The following is a 23281-nucleotide window of genomic DNA, read 5'->3' on the forward strand; positions in this document are numbered from 1 at the left end:
TTCCAGTTTTCCCAGCAGTTTTTGTGGGAAAGTGAGTTCTTGTCCCAAAAGCTGGGATCTTTGTGTTAATCAAGCAGTAGATTACTGTGACCATTTACCTTTAGATTGTGTTCTCAACCTGTTCCACTTATCCACCTCACTATCTCTTATTCAGTTCCACATTGTTTTAAGGATTATAACTTTATAATACAGTTTGAGATCTAGTACATCTAGGCCACATTTCTTCATACGTTTTCATTACTTCCCTTAATATCCTTGTCCTTCTGCTCTTCCAGATGAATTTTGTGATTCTTGGTCACCATGCAAATCACCTTTACCCTCTGGAATCTTGTATTTCAAGTCCTCTGATCATGATATTTGAATTGTTTCTTTCTGGCTGCTTACAATATTTTCTCTTTAACCTGGGAGCTCTCGAATTTGGCTATGATATTCCTAGGAGTTTTAATTTGGGGATATCTTTAAGGAGGTGATTAGTAGATAATTTCTATTTCTATTTTACCCACTGGGTATCAGGATGCTTTTCCTTAATAATTTCTTGAAATACGATGTCTAGGCTCCTTTTTTGATCATGTCTTTCAAATAGTCCAATAATTCTTAAATTATCTCTCTTTAATCTATTTTAAATCACTTGTTTTTCCAATGAGATATTTCACATTTTCTCCTATTTATTCATTCTTTTGATTTTGTTTTATTGTTTCTTAATACATCATAAAGTTATTAGATTTCACTTGTCCAATTATCATTTATAAGGAATTATTTTCTTCAGAGCATTTTGGTACCTCCCTTTCCATTTGGCTGATTCTACTTTTTAAGAAGTTGTTTTCTTCAATTTTTGTACAATTTTTTAAAAAAATTGTGCTTCCTTTGCTAAGCTTCATTTTTTTTCACGATTCTCTCACATTACTCTCATTTCTTTTCCCAACATTTTTCTCTACTTTTCCTATTTGATTTTTAAAATCCTTTTATTGAGTTCTTCCACTAAATTTTTTCTAGAAAGCCTGAGACCAATTTACATTTTCTTTTGAGGCTTTGTATATAGCCATTTTGATATTGTTGTCCTGAGTTTGTATTTTGATCTTTCCTGTCACCATATTAACTTTCTATTTTAAGATCGTTTGTTTTTGTTGTTGTTGTTGTTGTTGTTGTTGTTGTTGTTGCTTGTACATTTCTCCAGCCTATTTCTTAATCTTCAACTTTATGTTAAAATTTGTCTCTGCTCCTTTGATGGAGAGGGCACTATTTTAACATTCAGGATTTTTGTGCTGCTGTTTGCAGAGCTAGTTCTAACAGTATGTAAGTTTCCACTTCTTCCAATGTGGTATGTTCTAAGCAAAAGTGCAGTCACTGCTCTCCTTGCCTATGTCATGGTCTGTGACCAAACTCAAGTACTTTTTTGTGCTATGGAACTGTTACCAACCACAGTTCCCATTTTCTTATGGTTGTGAGCTCTAGTATGTTAGTCTTCCTTCCTTGCACTGGAGCTATGACCTGAACCTGTGTCCTGGATGCCTGTATGGGCAATGCAGGAGCTCCACACCCAGTTCCAGCAAAGGACTCCCTGTAATTTCCATCTGACCAGTTGTCTGAGCCCAGTACCATCTGTGAGCTCAGAGTTGTAGAAGTCACTGCCACCAGTTCAGCCACCCCCAACCCCTGCTACTGGCTTAGTGGCATGTGGCCTGATGGTGGCTTACTGGGGCAACTCTGCTGGACTTCACTCATCACAGTGAGACACATCTTTCCTGTCAACCTTCTAAGTTCTCTTGAACTGGATTTTTTTCCTTTTGCTGGTTCTGCTTCTCCAGAATTAATTTTGAGTTGTTATTTTAAAGTTGTCTGGAGGGGAATTTGAGAGGGCTCAAAGTAGTCCTTTCCTTTACCATCTTGGCTCTCCCTGCTTTTGTAAATCTCTTTTTGTAAGCACAAGTTCCCCCATCTCCACAGCATCCTCAGGGGTCCAGATCATAGGAGGCATTTCAATCTGGAATGGGATTTCAGAACACATAGTGAACAGCATCCCAAACCAAGGCTCCTAAAGCCACAAATTCAGAAGATTCTCTGCACTAACCCAAGGAACTATTTCAGAACTACTCAGCACAGCTAACAATAATGGAGCCATTTACCCTAAGGCTTTCAGTGAGAACTTTTTGAAAAGCATCTCAGAGGAATATATGGCCATTTTAAACCAAATGAGGATGATTCTGGGTTGATGGCTGGTTTTTAACCAAAAAAACATTACCTCCATCCTAGTTAAGCTAATGATCCCTTAACTGAGTTAAAAAAAAAACCTTGAATTTTAGCATGTATCTTCTGGAAAGTTTCAACTCAGTTCAATAAAGGAGTCTGGGACAGACAATGATGGTATCATCACAGAGATGGAGACAGAGGAGACAGCAATGGACTAGAGCAGAAGTTCTTAATCTGGTATTTGTGAACTTGGTTTTCAAAATATTTGACATCTCATTTTCAATGTAATTATTTTCTGTTGTGATTCTATATATTTTATATATTTAAAAACATTCTGAAAAAAGTCTATATGCTTCCAGGATTGGCAAATTGATCATGGCTCAAAAAAGTTAAAAACGTGCAGACTAGAGGCTAGTTATCTTCAGGAAGGATTTTGAAATCTAAGCCAAGGCAATGAACCCATCTCTGGGTTGAAAAACAAAAGCAGGACAGTAGTGGATCTAAATTTCAGAAGCTTGATAAAGGGCTGAGAAGGAGAGAGAGAAGGTGTTAGTGCCTAGGTACAATTTGAATGTGTGGGGCAGCTAGTTGGCACAGTGGATAGAGAGTTGGCCCTGAAGTAAGGAGGATACATCTTTCTGAGTTCAAATCTGGCCTCAGACACTTATGTAATCCTGGGTCTCAGTTTCCTCATCTGTAAAATGAGTTGGATACAGAAATGACAAACCACTCTTTGCCAAGAAAACCCCAGATGGGGTCACAAAGAGTTGGACACAACTAAAACAGTTGAACAACATTAAAATATAAGGTTCTTTAGGGAAAGAAATGTTTCATTTTTATCTTTATCTCTCCAGGGTCAAGCATGATTAGTTACTGGCACATAGGATGTATTTAATAAATACTTGTTGAAAAGAACTGAGTTGACTGAATAAGTTTTCTTTGTTATCCTGTTCAAAGAAAAATAGATATATGTGTTGATATTAGATATGGATATGCATGTACATATATAGATAGAGACAGCCAGATGTCACAGAGAACAGAGTGCTGACTTAAGAGTCAGGAAAAAGTGAGTTTGAATAGTACCACAGGTACTAACTATCTGTATGTCGTTCCTGAGAATAGTGGGCGAATTATCCAGGGCTATACAGTTAGTGAATGCCAAGGCTTTAGGTGTGGAACCCTGGATAAGTTTTTTAACCTTTCTCAGCTCCAGTTTCCACATCTCTAAAATGAGGATAATCATAGCATTTACCTCACTTTGTTATTTTTGCTGTTCAGTATTTTCAGTGGTGTCTGACTCTTCATGACTCAATTAGCGTTTTTCTCGTCAAAGACACTGGAGTACTTTTCCGTTTCCTTCTCCAGCTCATTTTGCAGATGAGGAAACTAAGGCAAATAGGGTTAAAGACTCGCCCAGCATCATACAGCTAGTAAATGCCTGAGATGAGATTTGAGTTTTTGTCTGGCACTCTATCCACTGTGCCACCTTGCTGCCCCTCATATTGTTATTGTGAAAATGAGATGACATGTATAGGTTTGCAACCCTTCAGTTGTTATAAATGTTAGCTATCAGTAGTATGAATATAGTTGTAGATATGCAGACACATAACATATGCAAATTTTTTTAAAAGAGACAATATCATTATTAAATAATTGTTTTAATATTATTTTCTGAGCTAGATATTTCACAGCCAATTATTGATTAATTAGCATGTTTGTTTTAAGGAAACACTGTTTAAAGTGTTTGTAATAAATTATGTGTCCTCAGCTGGTTTCAAACAAACTTGTGTGGCTTGGCTAATCACAGAAAGCTATCAATCTGTGATGCATGATGCTACCTGGTGACTATTAAATCATGATTATTCTTCTTAGCTTGTCTTTTTTTGGGGGGGTGGGGATTTATTACAATTGCCCTAAAACTGTAAAACAAAAGACCAGGAAAGGCAAAGAATGCAAAAAACAAAACAAAACACTAAGATTAGATTAGAGGATCTTGAGGTAACATGTGACTGGGATGCGATATATCAATCCCCTTTGAAAAATCATCTCCTCTAAAATATATATATATATATATATATATACATACATACATATATGAGGTGAATGGTTATCTAATAATTACTTGAAGACTTCCAGTGAAGGGGGGCAGGGGAATTTATTTCCGAGGCAGCCCTTTTCCCTTTGGGGAGACATGATGGTTAAGAAATATTCCCTATACCAAGATTTAATTTGCTTGTTCCCAAAATCTATTTTGTTGCTTGGGACAAAACAGAACAATTCTAACACCTCCTCATGACAATCCTTTATACACTTGAGACAACAATCTAGTCCCTCAGAGTCCTTGCTTCTGTCTTTGATATGCATATAGCATGACCTTTTATCACTCTGGTTCAAGAATTTCGTGGTTGCTTATGCTTGTTGACTGACCAAAATTTCTTTGAAAGTGACTATTCTGTCCATGTAAAAAAAATGGTTTGTGTGCTGTACAGTAGATTGGTTTATATTAGAGAAGACACGGCTCAGGAAAGAGATGGCAAAATTGGCACTTTTGTGACCTGGCAAAGAGTCAAGCCTAACTTCACCCTCCAAGGCAAGAAGAGATCTACCATTAGACAATGCTGTGATATTGACACATGAGCTTTCTAGGGAAAATGTTTAGAAAACTATGGCAAAGAAAGATATTTCATCTCTACATCATAGTGAGAAGGGACTTCAGTACCAATATTTCTGGCAATGCATTGCAATGAAAACATAATCCTTAGAATCTCTGTCTGCTCTCTGATAATAAAAATCTCTTTTTTTCTCAGTGTTTGAGATATGAACTGACACTGGAATCTCTAACGCAATTTGGAGTGATTTAAAGAAGAAAATAAACAATCTCTCTTAGGGCAGTGAGATGATTCAGACAGTCCTGGGCAATCAGTGATGTACTATTTTATTTACCTGAGATACTGAGCTCACAAATATAGCCCTGCAGTAAGCCAGAGGACTGCTACCAGGCAGAGTTGTGAGGTAGTTGGAACCTTCCCATGGCATTCCATTCCAGTAGAACATAAACATGTTGAGGTTAGGGGCTATTTTTTTTTCTGTGACCTCCTGGATATGTGTTTCTTCCAATGATGCAAATCTCAACCCATTCCTACTTACCTATTCTAATGAATTCTTATGTTTATCATATCACAAATTTGCCACAGAGGAGCTACCCTACCTAACATGCTGGGACACTTCCACAACTGCAAATATTCAGTTTTTAATAAGTATTTGCTGAATGAATAAATGAATGATCTCTCTTCCCTTTTAAATACCTCTCCTACTTCCTGGGCTCTTCCCATCTCAATCCTGTACCCTGTGCTTAATAGTTCCAATGCTTGGCCCTTAACTAATCGGAAAAAGGAGACTAAGGTATCAGATGAGAATCAACTTAAAGAGCTGCCCTTTTCATTAATAATTGCATTTAAGAGGGTGCTTCTTTAATTCCAAGATGGCTTTAAAAATTCATAGGACTGAATCAATTCTCATGGAATGGTTGGTCAGGTAGTAGTGCAATATTATGAAACTGCGGGCCTTACATTCAAAAAATTACCTATTCCCAAATCATTTGGTTCTTTATATAACTTTTCATAAATAAGTTCAGCCTTAACAAGGAGGCAGGGCCCTGCAACTCACTGTCTCAATCAATAATAACAGGAGTTTTGAACAGAAGGTAGGAAGGGGACTGTGTTGTTCTGAGGAGATTCGGTGAGACTATCAATGATTCTGAGCTGACCCCTGGCTCTAGAGCCTAACTTTTCTAAACTGAACTTCTCCCCACATTGCTATAAGTCTATCCATCACAGAATGCTGGACTCTTGTCTCCAAGGTGATGTAGAATCACCACATGGGTATAGGGAGATTTGGGCACATTACCTGAGGAAACTTGCCCACAAGAAATATTATAAAAGACCTTTGGATGCCCTTGGCCCTCTTCAAAGCTATGCTCATCTGCCACCTCCTGCAGGAAGTCTTTCAAGATTTCCCTCATCTTCTGGTCTTCTCCGTGAAAACAAAGCAAAACCAAATCCCCAAAATGCCTTTGTATTTATCTTGCATTTATTTATACTCATTGTCTTCCCTGAGTCAAATGTGAATCCCTTAACAGTATTGATTGTTCAATTCTGTCTGTATGTCTTCAGTAGCCCAGAGATGAGTCCATTATAGAAACTTTAAAAAAATTCTTGTTCACTTATTTAAAAGGCATTTATGACTAGAATCTTATGACTTAAGCTCTCAGTGTTTAAAGAAACTCTATAAGATGAAAAGCTGCCCAAAACGTTACTTAAGGGCTTTGTTAGATGGGCCTTCTTCACTAGGAGTTCCCTTAGCCAGTGAAATCACAGATCTGGATAACTGGAACAAAAACAAGCTAGACAATGACATCATGAAAGAAGACCAAGTGATGATGAATGAGAGCACAAGTGTTGTATGTGTCCATAAAATGTGAAAAAGTCTAGAAGTCACAGGATTTGGGGCAGATCTTCTTTGGGGAATGGATGGAAGGATCTGAAGCCATGTTGTATTTGCCATGCACTCCAGTTGATAAATAGCTATACTGATGAAATGAGAAATCCACAAAGTATTGAAGCACAGTATTGTCTAAATCAAATGCTATGCTGAGGACCATCTGGCATGGTAGACAGGGAGGCAGGATGATTGGGAATCTTAAAGTAAAGGCTTCAGATCCTGCCTTTACCTGTCTGTAAATCACTTTGCTTCTAAGAACCTCAGTTTCCTCATCTGTAAAATGAGGGATTTGGGTTCCATGTCCTCTAAGGACCCTTTCTGAACTCCAGATCTAGCATCTACAACTTTATTTTACTGTATTTACACAGTTGGAATAATATCATTTTTCTTTGTTTTATTTCTTTATAATATTGATAATTTTGAGATTCCATAGCATAAAATAATTTGCAGGATGAACTCTTGACCTCCCTTTCTTCAGCAGCAAAATAAGAAGTGAAAATAATAATGGAAGAATGTGTGTAAAGTGCTATGCAAACTTTGAAGTGATATATTGATATTGGTTGTTATTATTGAAAGGGAGGGAGCAACCCCTTGTCTCATTTGATAGAGTTCCAGAATTTAATCACAATGTATAGGTCTACCAACTGATTGTTAACATGTAGCTCATCAATGAGGATCCATGAATAACAGTAAGAAAAGAAGCCACTCACACTTTTACCCTAGAATTGGAGTTAACAATGCCAAGCATGAATCCAAACTCTGCATGAGAATACAAACTGAGAAATAGCCCAATGAGAGCTGTTATGTCATGATTGTTAATATTAAGACATCAAGAAAGCAACCATTGTCCTCATGAGTCTGATGCATGGTACATATAGGCCGGTATCCTTTTTCCTAATGCCAACTGGAAACAAGTAATTTTGTAAGGGAAGGTGTGAGTACATACGCAATCAATCTCAAAAAGGAAAATACGTTTCCACAAATTACAGATCATCCTTGACAGCCTAAAATGGACTCGAGTCAACAAGCTTACCTTGAATCAGAGATTGTTAAAGAGGGCAGTAGTTAGCCATCAGTCACCAAACATTTATTAAGTACTTCCCACATGCCTAGCACTGTGCCAAGATCTAGAGATTCAAAATGAAGGAAGATACAGTCCCTGCTCTCAAGAAATGGGTAGTGATCATGCCTTAATATGACTATATCAGTCAAAAAGTATAACTTTTTAAATTGAGATGCTTTTTAAAACTTATTTACATTTACTTTATATATAATATTGATGCACTTAAAGCAACTTGCCAGTGGTAGAAATACGACTAATAAGATGTTCAATTTCAGATCTCAGGGTGGAATCATTTTGTAAATTACACAACTATGAAGGTTGAAGGAAAATTAAATTTGAGGGATTTAGGAAGAAATATATAACAGATCCCAAGCTTTGACTCTGATATATTAATGAATCTGGGATCTTATCAATGTGAGTATTCTCTCAATTACAAAAGTCACCACTGGTCACTACCAACGCATCGACAATGCATGTTATCTATGCCCTCCTATGAGTGTGCCACCAGAGATCTACCCAGTATGATGGGGCCTTCTTCATTCACTATTGATTTTAAGTATATACCACCCAGAGTAGGTGCTGTATATAGTTCATTCACTGTTCCTTACTCTCACTGTCAGGGATCCATCTTTCCAGCAACCCCAACATACATTTTTTAAAGAAAGTCTATATATCTTATTTTTTCTTAACATAATTCCTAGTTTATAATGTGTTTTAGCCTATTGGTAACCCATTGAACCTCCCTAGTAGCCTTGGAGTTATATTCAACTTCAATTCTTCAGAGAATGTATTGTTCAGGACTTGCAGATATGTAATACCATAGGAAAAAATATTGGTGCTAAAATGGAATATTTTAATTAACAATTAAAATAATAACAGTATAACACATTAAATAATAAATAATAAAAACAAATTTGTAGTTTCTCAAATGCAGTCTAATCTGTAGTTTTCCTGTTGAATTCTGGGTGTCTTTCTTCAGCTTTCTGAAATAAATTATTTGGAAGGCATACTTAATTTCATTTGACTTGTTGACTCCTTGTAGCTTAAATCAGTGAGAAGATAAATATTCAATTCAGGGGTGTTCTCCATAATCAATGTTTTTGTGATTAGGCAAAAGTGGACAATGGATTTCATGTTCTATGTGTTAAGAAGGTCATCCTGTATTACCATGAAAAATTAGAATAATGGTGATTCCTTCGTGTTCATGATTTCACCGTGACCCTGGTTATTAGTGAAAGATCCAAGGGGCTTAAGATTAAAAATACAATTATACTCAGAGCTACAGGATAGACACGGTGGATTTGAAAAAAAAAAAAAACTGCCCACTTCAATTTATTTTGAAAATGAGTATTTTAGCTCGTTTGTATCCAAAGACAAAAAGCAAACCACATCTCCATTGATGATAAACAAAACGTGCTTAAAATAGTGAAATTCATAGTTGCTTGAATTTTGATGTAAAGGCTAGAGGAACTAATTCATGATGATTTAGTTCTAAAAATGGTCTTTATTATTTTACACATTTTATTATCATCACTACCCTCATCATCTAATATACATATAAATAATATATACATAGTATGTTCTTAATAAATGGTTACTGATATGTATATACGTATATATGCTTCTGTATATCGTGGTTTATGAAGCCCATTAAATGTGTCATTTCATTTGATCTTTCTAACAACCCTGTGAGATGCATATTAGTATAATCCCTACTTTACAGATGAGGAAATTGAGGTGCACATAGTCTAAATGACTTGCTGGCCATCACATTGACACTAATGATCAGAGTTGGGATTTGATCTAGTCTAGTGTTCTTTTCCATTATATTCAGTTACCTTCTTTGTGTTAGCAGGACATGTCTGTTTACCCAAAACATGTATGTTCCAGTATTCCATTTTAAAACACTCATTTTGAATGAACTTTTCTTTATTTGTCTTTGCTACATCAGTTAGTCTAAGGTTGGGCTGTTTTATTTTTCCTGTGCTCAAAGGAAGAACAAAATAATAAAGACCCTCCAGAGGAGAAGTGCCAAATTGTACAGGCTGAATGGACCCCTGAACAATAGTGAGCTGCACAGCTATTATTCAAGCAGGTGGCACATTATTATTCTTACAGATTGATACCTCCACTTATTATCCCCTTGACTGCACACAAAACACAGTAATTTGAATCTAATAATGCCTGTAAAAACTTCCATTAATAACAAAAATTGGTATTAAATCATTAAACTATATTATCTGTGGCCTGTGACAATGGATTTTTCATAATTGATAAACTGAGTTACCATTCTCAGGTACACCAGTACACTTGCTTCTGGTCATTGAGAAAAATAAAGGTTTCATGTCTTAATTGTCAGAGTTGGGAAATGATTTGTCGAAAGTACCTGACTCCCCTGGCACAAGAGACGCTAAGACTACAGAGAGAATGGCAATCAATAAAAAGAGGCAGATTTGGGGCCTTATCATTTAATGGCAATGAAGGTCTAATATTTCGCAAGAAAACAAGAGGTCTCACATGGGGTGTAGTCTATGCAAACTATTATGATCAGTTCTATTTGGTCTAATAGCTGGGTGATGTAGTGGATAGAGTGCTGGGTTGGGAGTCAGGAAGACTCATCTTCCTGAGTTCGAATCTGGCCTCAAACTCTTATTAGATATATGATACAGGGCAAGTCATTTAACCCTGTTGCCTCAGTTTCCTCATCTGTAATATGGAGAAGGAAATGACAAACAACTCTAGTATCTTTGCCAAGAAAATCCCAAATGGGGTCATGAAGAGTTGAACACAGCTGAAACAACAAATTTGGTCTAAAAGGAACTGATCTAGTAACCTCTACATCTACATCTGCATTAGGTTCACAGGCCTAGAATTTGAAACCAGGACCTCCGAGGCCATCTGGTTCCAGTTCTTGATTTAGTAGATGAGGAACTGAGTGGCTGGTATTATGAGTAAGATTTGAATCCAGGATCTCTGACTGTAGTCAATTTTCTTTCCCCTATGTCATGCAAACAGGCAATCTAATCTGTGTATTGTGAAGGCAAAAGATTACTAGGTTTGCAAGCCTCATGTCCTATCTTGGTTGTGCTGCCTACATGCCCATGTGACTTGGGTCATCAGTCGACCTCTCTGGCTTTGAGTCCTCATTGTATAGACTGAGGAGGCTGAAATACATAATGCCTCAAGTCCATTCTACTTCTAAAATAATAGTCCTATGTTCTGATATCATGCAGAGTGACAGTGTACAAAGAGCAGCACATCTGGCATCAAAAGATGTGGGTTTGATTCCTTCTGATTCTCCTTTGTGATTTTAGACTGCTCATTTCCCTTTATAATTATCATTCAATTTTCTCTCTACCACATATACAATAAGGAGGCTTTTGGGTCTAAATTTAAGATCCTATGTGAGGAAATTCTCTTTAGCCCCGACCTTAACAAGGTACATCAAAACACTTCTGTGCATTTCCATGAGAAAAATTAAGAATACATCAAGAAAATGGTCATGAAGTTCGTTTGTTTGTTCTTCCTTGTCCAGAGGACAAGGACTATTTTCTTTTTCCTCTTTGGATCTCAACATTTGGTACATATTAGGCATTTGCTAATTGTTTTTAAGTCAGTGAGTATTAAATAATTTTCATACACAGTGAATGTCAAAGAAGAAAGAAGTGGCCATCTGGATTCTTGTTTAACTATGTCTTCTTAGTTGGCAAAACTGTTTGCTTCAAGAGCTTAGGTCAGAGGTTCCTGATAAAAGGACTGCTTTTGACTTTTTTCCACATTTTACACTCTACTAAGTACAAACAGAATTTATAAGCAATGTGGATATCCTAAGAGAAATTTTGTAAAATCAATACTCACTTGGTATTTGAGAAAATCCAAAAGCCCCAGATGAAAACAAACAAGAATACAAATGAATGAAGAAATATCAAACAAACAAATAAATTGATAAATACGTAAATGAATGAATAAAAAGACAAATATATAAGCTAATAAATAGGTAGATGAATGGATGGATGAGTGGATAGATAGATAAATAAATAAATGATAAATAAATATATAAATAAATGAGTAGATAGACAGATAGATAGATAGATAGATAGATGTAGCATCACAAATTGCTCCACACGTCAATTATTGGATTCTGTAGTTCTAGGTGCCATATTTTAGGAAGCATTTTGGTAAGCTGGAGAGTGTCAAGAGGATAGCAATCAGGATGGTGAAGAGCCTTGAGTCAATGTTATATAAGCATGAAATGAAGGAACTCAGGGTATTTTGCTTTAATAAGAGAAGATATAGATGGAGAAGAGCAGGTGTCTTGAAGTAGATAAAGGGTATCCCCTGAAAGAGTGATTACCCTTGTTTTGCTCATCTCCAGAGTGCAAGACTAGTAACACAGGATAGAAGTAGAGGGAAGCAGATTATATTTTACTATAAAGAGACATGTTTTAGTAATTAGCACTATTCAAAATGATGGACTTCCTTAAGAGGCAACAGATTCTCCTCCTGGAGGTCATTAGGCAAAGGACAGATGGCTACATTGTAAAAGTCATATTTTTCTTACTTTCAGGAATGATGTGGACTCTGAAATCCCTCCCAGCACTAAGATTGCGTGATTAAATAATATTTTTCCATTGTGTATACTTTACTCATTCAATAAATGTCTTTTACCTTCCTTTGGGATTTAAACATTTTCCTTATTATTTGATTGAGTTTTCTCAATGGCATAGGCATTTATTTGCTCAATGCCTAGCATTTATATAACAATTTAAGGTGTGCAAAGAATTTTACAAATACTAATTCATTTTCTCCTCACTCGTGGAAGACACAATTGAGGTGAGCTCATGTTAAGTGACTTCCTGGGGGTCAGCATAGCTAGTATAGCATCTGAGGCTGGATTTGAGCAAAATGCCCAGTTTACACATCAGCAATTAAAGTGACATTTGGATGGATATTCACCCAGCCCTAAAAACCAGACCATTGATGACAAAGTAGGTAAAACATGTATGGGTAGGCATCATTCGAAGATTTATTAAGTCAACAGTAGGTATTTAATAAATGTGCAGTTGAATCCAATTATAAAGACAAAGAAGAAGGGGGTGTTTCCACTGAACCTCAGACAATTACTAGAGTGATTGTGCTTCCAAGTTAAATATGAATTTTTCAATTGAAATGTATATTAAAAGTAATTCCAAGAGAAAGTTATAATAATAAATGCAATCCGCCATAGTTCTAAAAGGCTTTCATGTCCATGAATATCTTTCAACATGAGACAAATCATCAGGAATAAATCAAGTAAGCTTCTAAATAGACAAATGCTTTTAGCTTCCTGGAGAAAAATATAATAAAAACAAAGATGGAAAATATGATATATAAATCACAGAGACTAGTAGAGTATAAAGTCATATACATTCTTGCATTGCACATAATTAGCCCCTTGTGGTCTTCAAGTTATTCATCATCATCTGAGAAGTAATTTGTTCAGGATGGTAAAAGACAGGATATATGATACCTGTTACAGCCCTCATTATATTTACATAAGGAATTTATATTCAGATATTTTCATTAGGCAGAAATAGTTTGGCGAATGTTTTTTCTTCATATAGCATATATTATTTTAATGGAATATGACACAATTAAGATTCTTAGGCTCCACATTGTTCTCTTTCCCTGAAGTTACTGACTTGGCTCCCCAAATGATATTTTTAAGGTAGGCGTATCTTCCCACCTCCCCAGAGAATCTATTACTGAACGCATTGCAAGCAAAAGGAAATGAGACCCGAATGGAAATTACCTTAATCACCAAATCAAATTTCTGGTAGAAATCCCTGTTTACGGGCTGCAGGAGGCTGAGCTCTGCAGTCCTCGGATGCATGTGGAAGTACTGGGGATAATCTTCAGGAGTCCCTGCAGAAAGACATTGAGGGGTGAACATGTAATTGATCGAAATGGTAATACGACCATCAGATTTATCCATTTACTTCGTTCATTAGCTAGCGGGAGGGGAAAATCAAGATGGCCTTGGTAAATCGAGCTGAGAAAAACAAGGCTGCCTGGGGAAAACAGAGACCCGTGTGTAGCTCATCACCTTAGGTGCAAAAGACAAGAGGGAAATGTTTTGGCTACTGTTTGTTTTGGTTTTTGTTACTGTTATCATTCTTCTTGTCCAATCTTGAAAATAAGAATTTGATACATGTTCTCACATGAATCTGAAGATTCAAATCCTGGACAGTGATATTCACCATAAGAATAAAGCATTAAGAGGGCAGATAAGCCTCATTGAACTCTAATAGAATATTGCTGCATGGTAAAGTGAGAATCATCCCGGCCCTGGAGTCGGATGACCTGGGTTCAAACCCTCCTTCCAATATTTATTATCTATGTGAACTTTAGGGTCAGTTAAGATCCTTGAGACTCAGTTTCCTCATATATAAAACGAGGGGGCTAGAGTAAACGGCTCATGAGGTCTATGCCAGGTGGAGAGCCATGAGCCAATGCTGAAATCTCACCTAGCTCCTCTCCATTCCAACCATACCTCAGTACGGATAAAGAATGAGCTACTATCTATCCATCCTCCATCTAACTATATCTGGTTATGTCCTCTGTATTGCAATCTTTCTCTATCTCTTTATCTCTTACATAGCTCTTTCTCCTATCCATCTATCATATATCATGTATCACCATAGGATCATAAGTCTAGATTTGGAAGGGATGTGAGATGCCACTGATTCCAATCACCTCATCGTGTGCAGGAGGAAACCAAGGCATAGGGAGCTTAAGTGGATTGTCTAAAGAGAAGGAAGAATTAAGTAGGTTTCAGAGACAGGATTTGGACCCAGGTTCTCTGATTCTTCACTGGTTGAATATCCAATTAGAATGCTACTTAAAGTCTTCAGAGCTTACTATGAGAGACAACAAAGTATTATGGAATAGTAGATAAAAGATCTGTCCTTGTCAGGACAACCTGGGATCAAGTCCTATCTCTGCCATCTTTTAGCAGTGTGATCCTGGGTAAGTCCTTGAAATTCTCAGTGTTCCCAGGAAGGACAACATAGTACAAAAGACATATTAATTGTCATCAACAGTAAGAATTTTCATTCCCAAATGAGATCAGATGTTTAACATCACCCCACTACACACACACACACACACACACACACACACTCACGCACGCACGCACACACACATTCATGCCAAAATGATACAGCAAAGGAGGATTGTAAGGGATGATATATCCTATTTAGAGTCAGTGTGGTATATATTGGCTAGAAAGCTGGTCTCAGTGTGTCAGTTAGGAAGTCCTTAAAATACTTTATATAATTCTTTCCGTCTCTGTCTCTCTGTCTCTCTCTGTTTCTCTGCCTCTCTCTATTTCTGTCTCTCTCTCTCTCTGTCTCTGTCTCTGTCTGTCTCTGTCTCTATCTCTCTGTCTCTGTGTCTCTCTGTGTCTCTGTGTGTGTGTGTGTGTGTGTGTGTGTGTGTGTGTCTTCCTCTCTCTCTCTTTCTCTCTCCATTTCTATCTTTCCTTGCGAGAGGATGCAGACTGTGTGATCTTGGTCAAGTCACAACCTCTTTGCACCCTCAGCAATTCTCTAAGATTGTAAGTTACAACAAAGGTGCTGACCAACACTACTGGTAGTGTTAGTGATACAAATTGAAATCAAAGGATAAGTCTATAATATCCATATCTTGCATCTTAGAGAAATAAAAAATCAAATCAGTTTATAAAATGAGCCAAGATGCCTGAATTTCAGGCAACTCAAGCCAGGTGACAGCCTTCCTGCCACCCTAATGGCCAAGACACCCACATTTTTCTGGACACTCACGGGAAGGTCAGTTTGGACTTCTCTTCATTGAGAACTAAACTGGCATGACGCCACAAATCAGAAATTGCTTTTGTGCCACCAAGAAATTCTTTCTTGCTGAAGTCATTAACGGCATTTGACTAAGACAGATTCTGTCTTCTTGCATGTCCACAATGTCCAAAGGCAGAGAACAGCCATAAATTAACATGTTTCCCAGGTAACCAGGCTAGAGGGTTTTCTGGCCTTGTGGAGTGAAGCCAATTTGTAATCAAATATTTCAGGAGTGGAACTTAGACTCCTCTTGAAGGAGGACAAGAATTTGCTGCCTCTCTTTGAGTGGCTTTTTTCAGGAAGTTTATTAGCTGTGTATTTCTAATGTATTAACTTGTAAGAGACACATGATTAGTGCCAGATCTAATCAGCTTATTTTGATCTTATATGGATCGATAGAGATCCCCACTGAACACTCAGTTTCTGTAGGATTAGTAGTACTTGTTAACATATTACAAATAAATAAGAAATGCTCAGCACTCTTTCCTTTTTGGCTGTATTCTAGGACAATAATTGTGGAAATGGTGAGCCAAAATTCAAGAGAAACCTGGTAGGAGACAGAGGCAGTCATAGGACATAATAAGCTTGGTGGCACAGGAGTCTGAAAGAACTGAATTTAATTGTGTTTCAGACATTGACTTTTCATAAGACACTGGCCAAGTCTTTGAACCTCTCTCAGCCTCTATTTCCTTATCTGTGAAATGGGTATAACAAAAATTGATCTTCTCTGACACTGGTATTTGGTTCCAATCAACAATTATTTAAAGAACAACTACTATGTGTTCAGAGGTAGGGATAAAATAAAAAAGATAGAAATGAAACCATCTTTGGCTTACTGCATTCTGCCTACAAACATGCCCAGTCTTTCCATTGAACATAATAAGCTCCTCAGGTACAGCATTATGTGTCTGTATGTGTCCTTGGGCCACTCTCAGCACACACAGAGGGACTTGAATCTACAAAATTATTTGGGCAGCAACAGATTATATGGTATGTAATCTACTTATCATGGTTCCTCCTTGCTCTATCGATAATGTCAAGGAAATTTCTATATTGTAATATGTGTGTGTGTATGTGTGTATAGATAGATAGATATGGAGAGAGAGGCAGAAAGACAGACAGACAGCCCAAATCTATTTTGGATAAATTCTAAAACCTTTGTGAAATGTTTGTGCCGCCAAAATATGAATATGGCTCCTACAATTGAGATTCCTATATATTAAAAAAAAAGGATTTTTATAAAGTATGAGATGATTATTTGCCTCACTTATATCAACATTAAGTGCCTGCCATGGGCAAGACTCTTTGCATATGGTCTTAAAGTGCATGAAAATATTTATAATTTTTTAAATTAGTTTTTTTATTATTTTTACACTTTTTCTATTATTACATAGCTATAAAGCTTCTTGTTTATTTGAAAAGCTTAGTTTTCTAGTAGAGTATGACCGAAAAATGTGTCACATTTGTGTTTATAAGATTGCTTCATGGGGGGTAGAGCCAAGATGGCGGCTAGTAAGCAGGGAATAGCGTGAGCTCCATACTGAGTCCCTCCAAAAACTTATAAAAAATGGCTCTGAACCAATTCTAGAATGGCAGAACCCACAAAACAGCAGAGGAAAGCAGGGCTCCAGCCCAGGACAGCCTGGATGGTCTCTGGGTGAGGTCTATCCCACACGGAGCTGGGAGCTGGGAGCTGGGAGCTGGGAATGGAGTGGAGCAGAGCCCAGCCTGAGCGGCTTGGACCAACAAGACCAGCAACCGGGCAGAGCATGCCCTAGAGCCCTGAATCAGTGAGCTGCGGCAGTTACCAGACTTCTCAACCCACAAATGCCAAAGACTTCTGAGAAGGTTAGTGGGAAAAGCTGCCGGAGTGGAAGGAGTTCGTGGTTCGGCTTCCAGCCCCGGGGGCAGCAGAGGTGGGGCAGCCACGGCTGTTGCTGCTTCCGGCTCCAGGCCCACCTGGTAGGAGGAATTAAGTGGCGGATCAGAGCAGGGGTGCACAGCCTGCTGAAGATCTAAGCCCAGTTCAGGTTGGGGGTTCTTGGGGAAGGAGCAGTGCTGGAGTGGTAGAGCTGACACCTCCCCCCCAAACGTGGAACATAGAACTCTGTAGTCTACAAGCAGTCATACCCCGCTGAAAAACTCAAAGGTCAAGTTAGTTGGCTGGGAATATGGCCAGGCAGCAAAAACGCACTGAGATTCAGTCTCAGACTTTGCATTCTTTCTTTGCTGACAAAGAAGACCAAAACATACAGAGAGAAGAAATTAATAAAATCAAAGAGCCTACAACAGAAACCTCCAAGAAAAACATGAACTGGTCCCAGGCCATGGAAGAGCTCAAAAAGGATTTGGAAAAGCAAGTTAGGGAAGTAGAGGAAAAATTGGGAAGAGAAATGAGAAGGATGCGAGAAAACCAAGAAAAATAAGTCAATGACTTGTTAAAGGAGAACCAAAAAAAATACTGAAAAATACACTGAAGAAAACAACACCTTAAAAAACAGACTAACCCAAATGGCAAAAGAACTCCAAAAAGTCAGTGAGGAGAAGAATGCCTTGAAAGGCAGAACTAGCCAAATGGAAAAGGAGGTCCAAAAGACCACTGAAGAAAATACTACCTTAAAAATGAGATTGGAGCAAGTGGAAGCTAGTGACTTTATGAGAAATCAAGATATTATAAAACAGAACCAAAGGAATGAAAAAATGGAAGACAATGTGAAATATCTCATTGGAAAAACCACTGACCTGGAAAATAGATCCAGGAGAGATAATTTAAAAATTATTGGACTACCTGAAAGCCATGATCAAAAAAAGAGCCTAGATATCATTTTTCAAGAAATTATCAAGGAGAACTGCCCTGATATTCTAGGGCCACAGGGCAAAATAGAAATTGAAAGAATCCATCGATCGCCTCCTCAAATAGATCCCAAAAAGAAATCTCCTAGGAATATTGTCGCCAAATTCCAGAGCTCCCAGATCAAGGAGAAAATACTGCAAGCAGCCAGAAAGAAACAATTTGAATATTGTGGAAACACAATCAGAATAATCCAAGATCTGGCAGCCTCTACATTAAGAGATTGAAGGGCTTGGAATGCCATATTCCGGAGGTCAATGGAGCTAGGATTAAAACCAAGAATCACCTACCCAGCAAAACTGAGTATCATGCTCCAAGGCAAAATATGGATTTTCAATAAAATAGAGGACTTTCAAGCTTTCTCAGTGAAAAGACCAGAACTGAATAGAAAATTTGACTTTCAAACACAAGAATCAAGAGAAACATGAAAAGGTAATCAAGAAAAAGAACAAGAAAAAGAAATTGCAAGCACCTTACTAAAGGTGAACTGTTTTGTTGACATTCCTACATGGAAAGATGACGAGTATGATTAATGAGACCTCAGTATTAGGGTAGCTGAAGGGAATATGCATACATATATGTTTATGTATATATATGGGTGAATGTGTATATATATATATATCTATGTGTGTGTGTATATATATATATATATATATATATATATATATATATATATATATATATATATATATATATATATATATATATAAAGAGAGAGAGAGAGAGAGAGAGAGAGAGAGAGAGAGAGAGAGAGAGAGAGAGAGAGGACACAGGGTGAGTTGAAGATGAAGGGAAGATATCTAAAAGAAATAAAATCAAATTAAGGGATGAGAGAGGAACATACTGAGAGAGGGAGATAAGGAGAGATAGAATGGGGTGGATTATCTCACATAAAGGAGGCAAGAGCAAGCAGTTCTGTGGGAGGAGGGGAGAGGGAGGATGAGGGGGGAATGAGTGAACATTGCTCTCATCAGATTTGGCCTAAGGAGGGAATACCATACATACCCAATGGGGAACCTTACCCCACAGGAAAGAAGAGGGAAGAAGATAAAAATAAATGGGGGGGGATGATGGAGGGGAGGGCTGATGGGGGTGGAGGTAGTCAAAAACAAACATTTTCAAAAGGGGACAGGGTCAAGGGAGAAAATTCAATAAAGCGTGATGGGTTGGGAAGGAGCAAAATATAGTTAGTCTTTCACAACATGAGTATTGTGGAAGGGTTATACATAATGATACACATGTGGCCTCTGTTGAATTGCTTGACTTCTTAGGGAGGGTGGGTGGGAAGGGAAGAGGGGAGAGAATTTGGAACTCAAAATTTTAAAAACAGATGTTCAAAAACAAACTAAAATGTTTTTGCATGCAACTAGAAAATAAGATACACAGACAATGGGGTGTAGAAATTTATCTTGCCGTACAAGAAAGGAAGGGAAAAGGGGATGGGAGGGGAGTGGGGTGACAGAGGGGAGCGCTGACTGGGGAACAGGGCAACCAGAATATACAGCATCTTGGAGTGGGTGGGAGGGTAGAAATGGGGAGAAAATTTGAATTCAAACTCTTGTGAAAATCAATGCTGAAAACTAAATATGTTAAATAAATTTTAAAAAATCTGAAAAAAAATAAGATTGCTTCATGCATTCAATATTTAATGAGCAAAGAATAGGGGGAACAAGGGGATATTGCCATACTGGAAAGATGGACGGGACTTGGTAACTGGATTAATACATGGGTGGATGGACAGATGGATGAATGAATGGATGGAGGGACAGACAGACAGATTGATGGATGGATTTTGCATACATTGTTGTAAAGTTGTTACCTCTAGCCACTGAGAAGGAATCCGTGTTCCTATTTTATGCATGTCTACTGAGGTTTTTCCCATAGCTATACTCTCATAAATAATGCCTCCTGGCACATACGTGTTATACAAATGGTTTAATTTTCTTGCTTGTAATTTCTGAACAAAAGTAATTCATACAAATCCTTGAGTGAGGACTCTGGTACAAAAGAAAGAGGTCTTCCTCAAGAGATCAGGATCCTGCCCCACATTCTTATGTCACAAACTAAGTCCTAGGAGACATAGACTTCCCTCTCCATTGCTACTGTCACGTTCTCACATATAAGTGTGACTTTTGCTTTAAATACACAGATCCCAAAGGCTCCAGGAGGAATGAGGATCCATCGCACTTTGATGAACCAAACGACTCAGTGAATCAAGACTCTTTCAAGTCTGGGGTTCTACAAATGGAGCAGGGAGGGGGGAAGCTATAGGAAAGGATCTCTATTTTATTTTAGGATGTGGATTAACTGGTGAGGATCCAGAAGAGGACAGCCAGGGTGATACAGGGGCCTTGAGTTCATGCTTTGCAACAACATAGGTTGAAGTACTTGAGAATATTTAAATTCGAGAAGAAATTAATTTGGCTGAGAATGGCCTTTGAGTACATGAAGGGCTGCCTCATAGAAGAGGGGGGATTCCTCTTGTTCTACATGGCTGGAGGAGGCATATCTAGGAACAAAAGGCTATTTAAAATGGACCATGATTTAAGGAAATCCCTCCTACCAATTTGTGTTATTACATAGTCAAATCAACTGCTTCAGATGGGAGTGGGATCTCCATTCCCTAGAATCTCCTAGATGCCTGACCACTGGTCAGGTTTATTACAGACAAGATTCTTTTTCAGGTATGAAGTGGTCTTCGTGGTCTCTAAGGCCTCTTCCAACTCTGTGGTCTATGCCCATTTCTCATGAGTATATACTTTATAGTACATTACTGTTAGTTTTCATCCAGGCAGAATGGGTCCCATGGTACAATATTTTTAGCAAGTGTGCTAAATTCAAGGGCAGATTTGCACTGACCCTCTCACCTCTTATCAGTTGCAACCAATGACTAATAAACATTTGCAGAAGTGCATTCAATCACTAGGGAACATTGATGGATTGCACATTATATTGCAGGGGATGGCACTCAGTATTACCAACAGGATGAAAAATACACGTGAATTTAATGTACTCCTTAGAACACTAAAGAAAGGCAGATGAAAAAGCTTCTAAGGAAAAAATGCATCCAAGGCCAAAGGACATTTTAGTGACACATGTACGTATCCAAAGATTGGTTATCAGGATTCAAATCTCCTCTCCTCATAGAAGTTCCAAACCCACTTTATGCAGGTACACTCTATATTCTTTATAAATTGATGAAAGGTAGGGGATGTGTAGAGACAGAGGCTACCCAAGCACATCATGGCAACCACCCAGATCTGTAGGAATTAGGCTCCCACTTTATACTGATGCCATACAGAAGCAATTAGAGAGCAGCTGCATTCACTGGGGCTTGAAGAAGTCCCCTACCTTGAAGGGCACTGTAGCCATGCTCCCAAACCTTGAAGCTCTCCCCTCTGTTCAAAAGCTTCTGTCTTTCATATCCTCCTTTGCTTCATTCTACCTAAACCTTTCTTTGTCCTGACAAATTCTCGGCATCAGTTTCTCATCTGTAGAATAGGCATAAAATAGTATCAGTCTCATAAGGTCTGCATGCTAAGGGCTGAGTAAACTGTGAAGTTCTATATGGGTTCTGTTGATGAGTTTGTTGTTATCATTATTGTTACTACTACTGCCACTACTACTACTACTACTACTACTACTACTACTACTACTCCTACTACTCCTACTACTACTACCACTACTACTACTACTGCCACTACTACTACTATTACTACTACTGCCGCTACTACTACTCCTACTACTACTACTGCCACTACTACTACTACTACTACTACTACTACTCCTACTACTACTACTGCCGCTACTACTACTACTACTACTACTACTCCTACTACTCCTACTCCTACTACTACTACTACCACTCCTACTACCTCTAGTTCCCCCAAACCTCCCACCGTCTTCTTTCTCTTCTACTACTTCTGAGGTTCTGATCATTGCTCGAGAAATTAATGTCATGATTTGGTCCACTACAAATTCAGATTATCTAATCTTAAATGGGTCTCCACTGCTGCAGAGCAAGCTTTTTTCTTCCCTGGCTGATTCTCACACTTCCCACAGTACTTCTTCTGCCACTCTTGCCCCTTGTCCCGCACAAAAGTCCTCATCTTCTATTTCACTGAGAGAGTTGAGGTTATTTCCCTTGAGTTTCCACACCTCTCCATCCCACACCTCAACATCCCTCTAATGATCCCCATCCATCGTTCCATTCCCAGTCTATAAGGTAAGGAGGAATGGCCTTGTCCTTGCCATGATTATTCCTTCTATTTGTGCTCTCCATCTCATCCCCTGTGTTCTCCTCTGACTGGCCGCATACATTATTCCTTTCGTTGTCTCTCATCTTCTGACTTTCCCCAGTCAATAGCTTCTTCTCTGCTCTCTCTAAAAATTCTCACAGCTTATCTATGTTTACAAAGCCTTCCATTGTCCCCTTAAGCTATCATTTTATATCTCCTCTGACTTTCATTTCCAAATACCTCCCTGCTTCCACTCACTTCTACCCCTTTCCCTTCTCAACTCTTTGGAATTGGGTTTTTCAGTACACAGATTTTCTGAATCATCACTGTCCAGGGCTTAATCTAACAAACTTTTCTCAGAGCTCTCATGAGGAACCATGGTCAGATTAAATCTGTCATCCTTCCTGGAAGGGTTGTGTTCATCTACTTCACAACAATTCAAATCAACATCCCTGTAACTTTCAGAACAAATCCCTCTTCCCTAGAAAACAAGCTCTAATGTGTTTCTATTTCCCTATGAAGATGTAAACTCCTTAAGGGCAGGGACTGTTCTTGCTTTCGCATTTGTCTAATGTGTGCACATGTGTGT

The 23281-nt window shown here is 38.1% G+C and overlaps 1 protein-coding gene across 1 annotated transcript in view; it reads right to left on the reverse strand.

Moving 5' to 3' along the window:
* PCDH15 (protocadherin related 15) overlaps positions 1-23281 on the reverse strand; it is a 1035697-nt gene that overhangs the window by 482796 nt on the left and 529620 nt on the right. The window contains exon 9 of the mRNA XM_036735025.1: positions 13542-13654. Coding sequence (XP_036590920.1) covers positions 13542-13654 — 113 coding nt within the window. The remainder of the gene's footprint in view (positions 1-13541; positions 13655-23281) is intronic.

This window comes from Trichosurus vulpecula, chromosome 8 (genome assembly GCF_011100635.1).
Source record: "Trichosurus vulpecula isolate mTriVul1 chromosome 8, mTriVul1.pri, whole genome shotgun sequence".
In the NCBI taxonomy this organism is placed as follows: Eukaryota; Metazoa; Chordata; class Mammalia; order Diprotodontia; family Phalangeridae; genus Trichosurus; species Trichosurus vulpecula.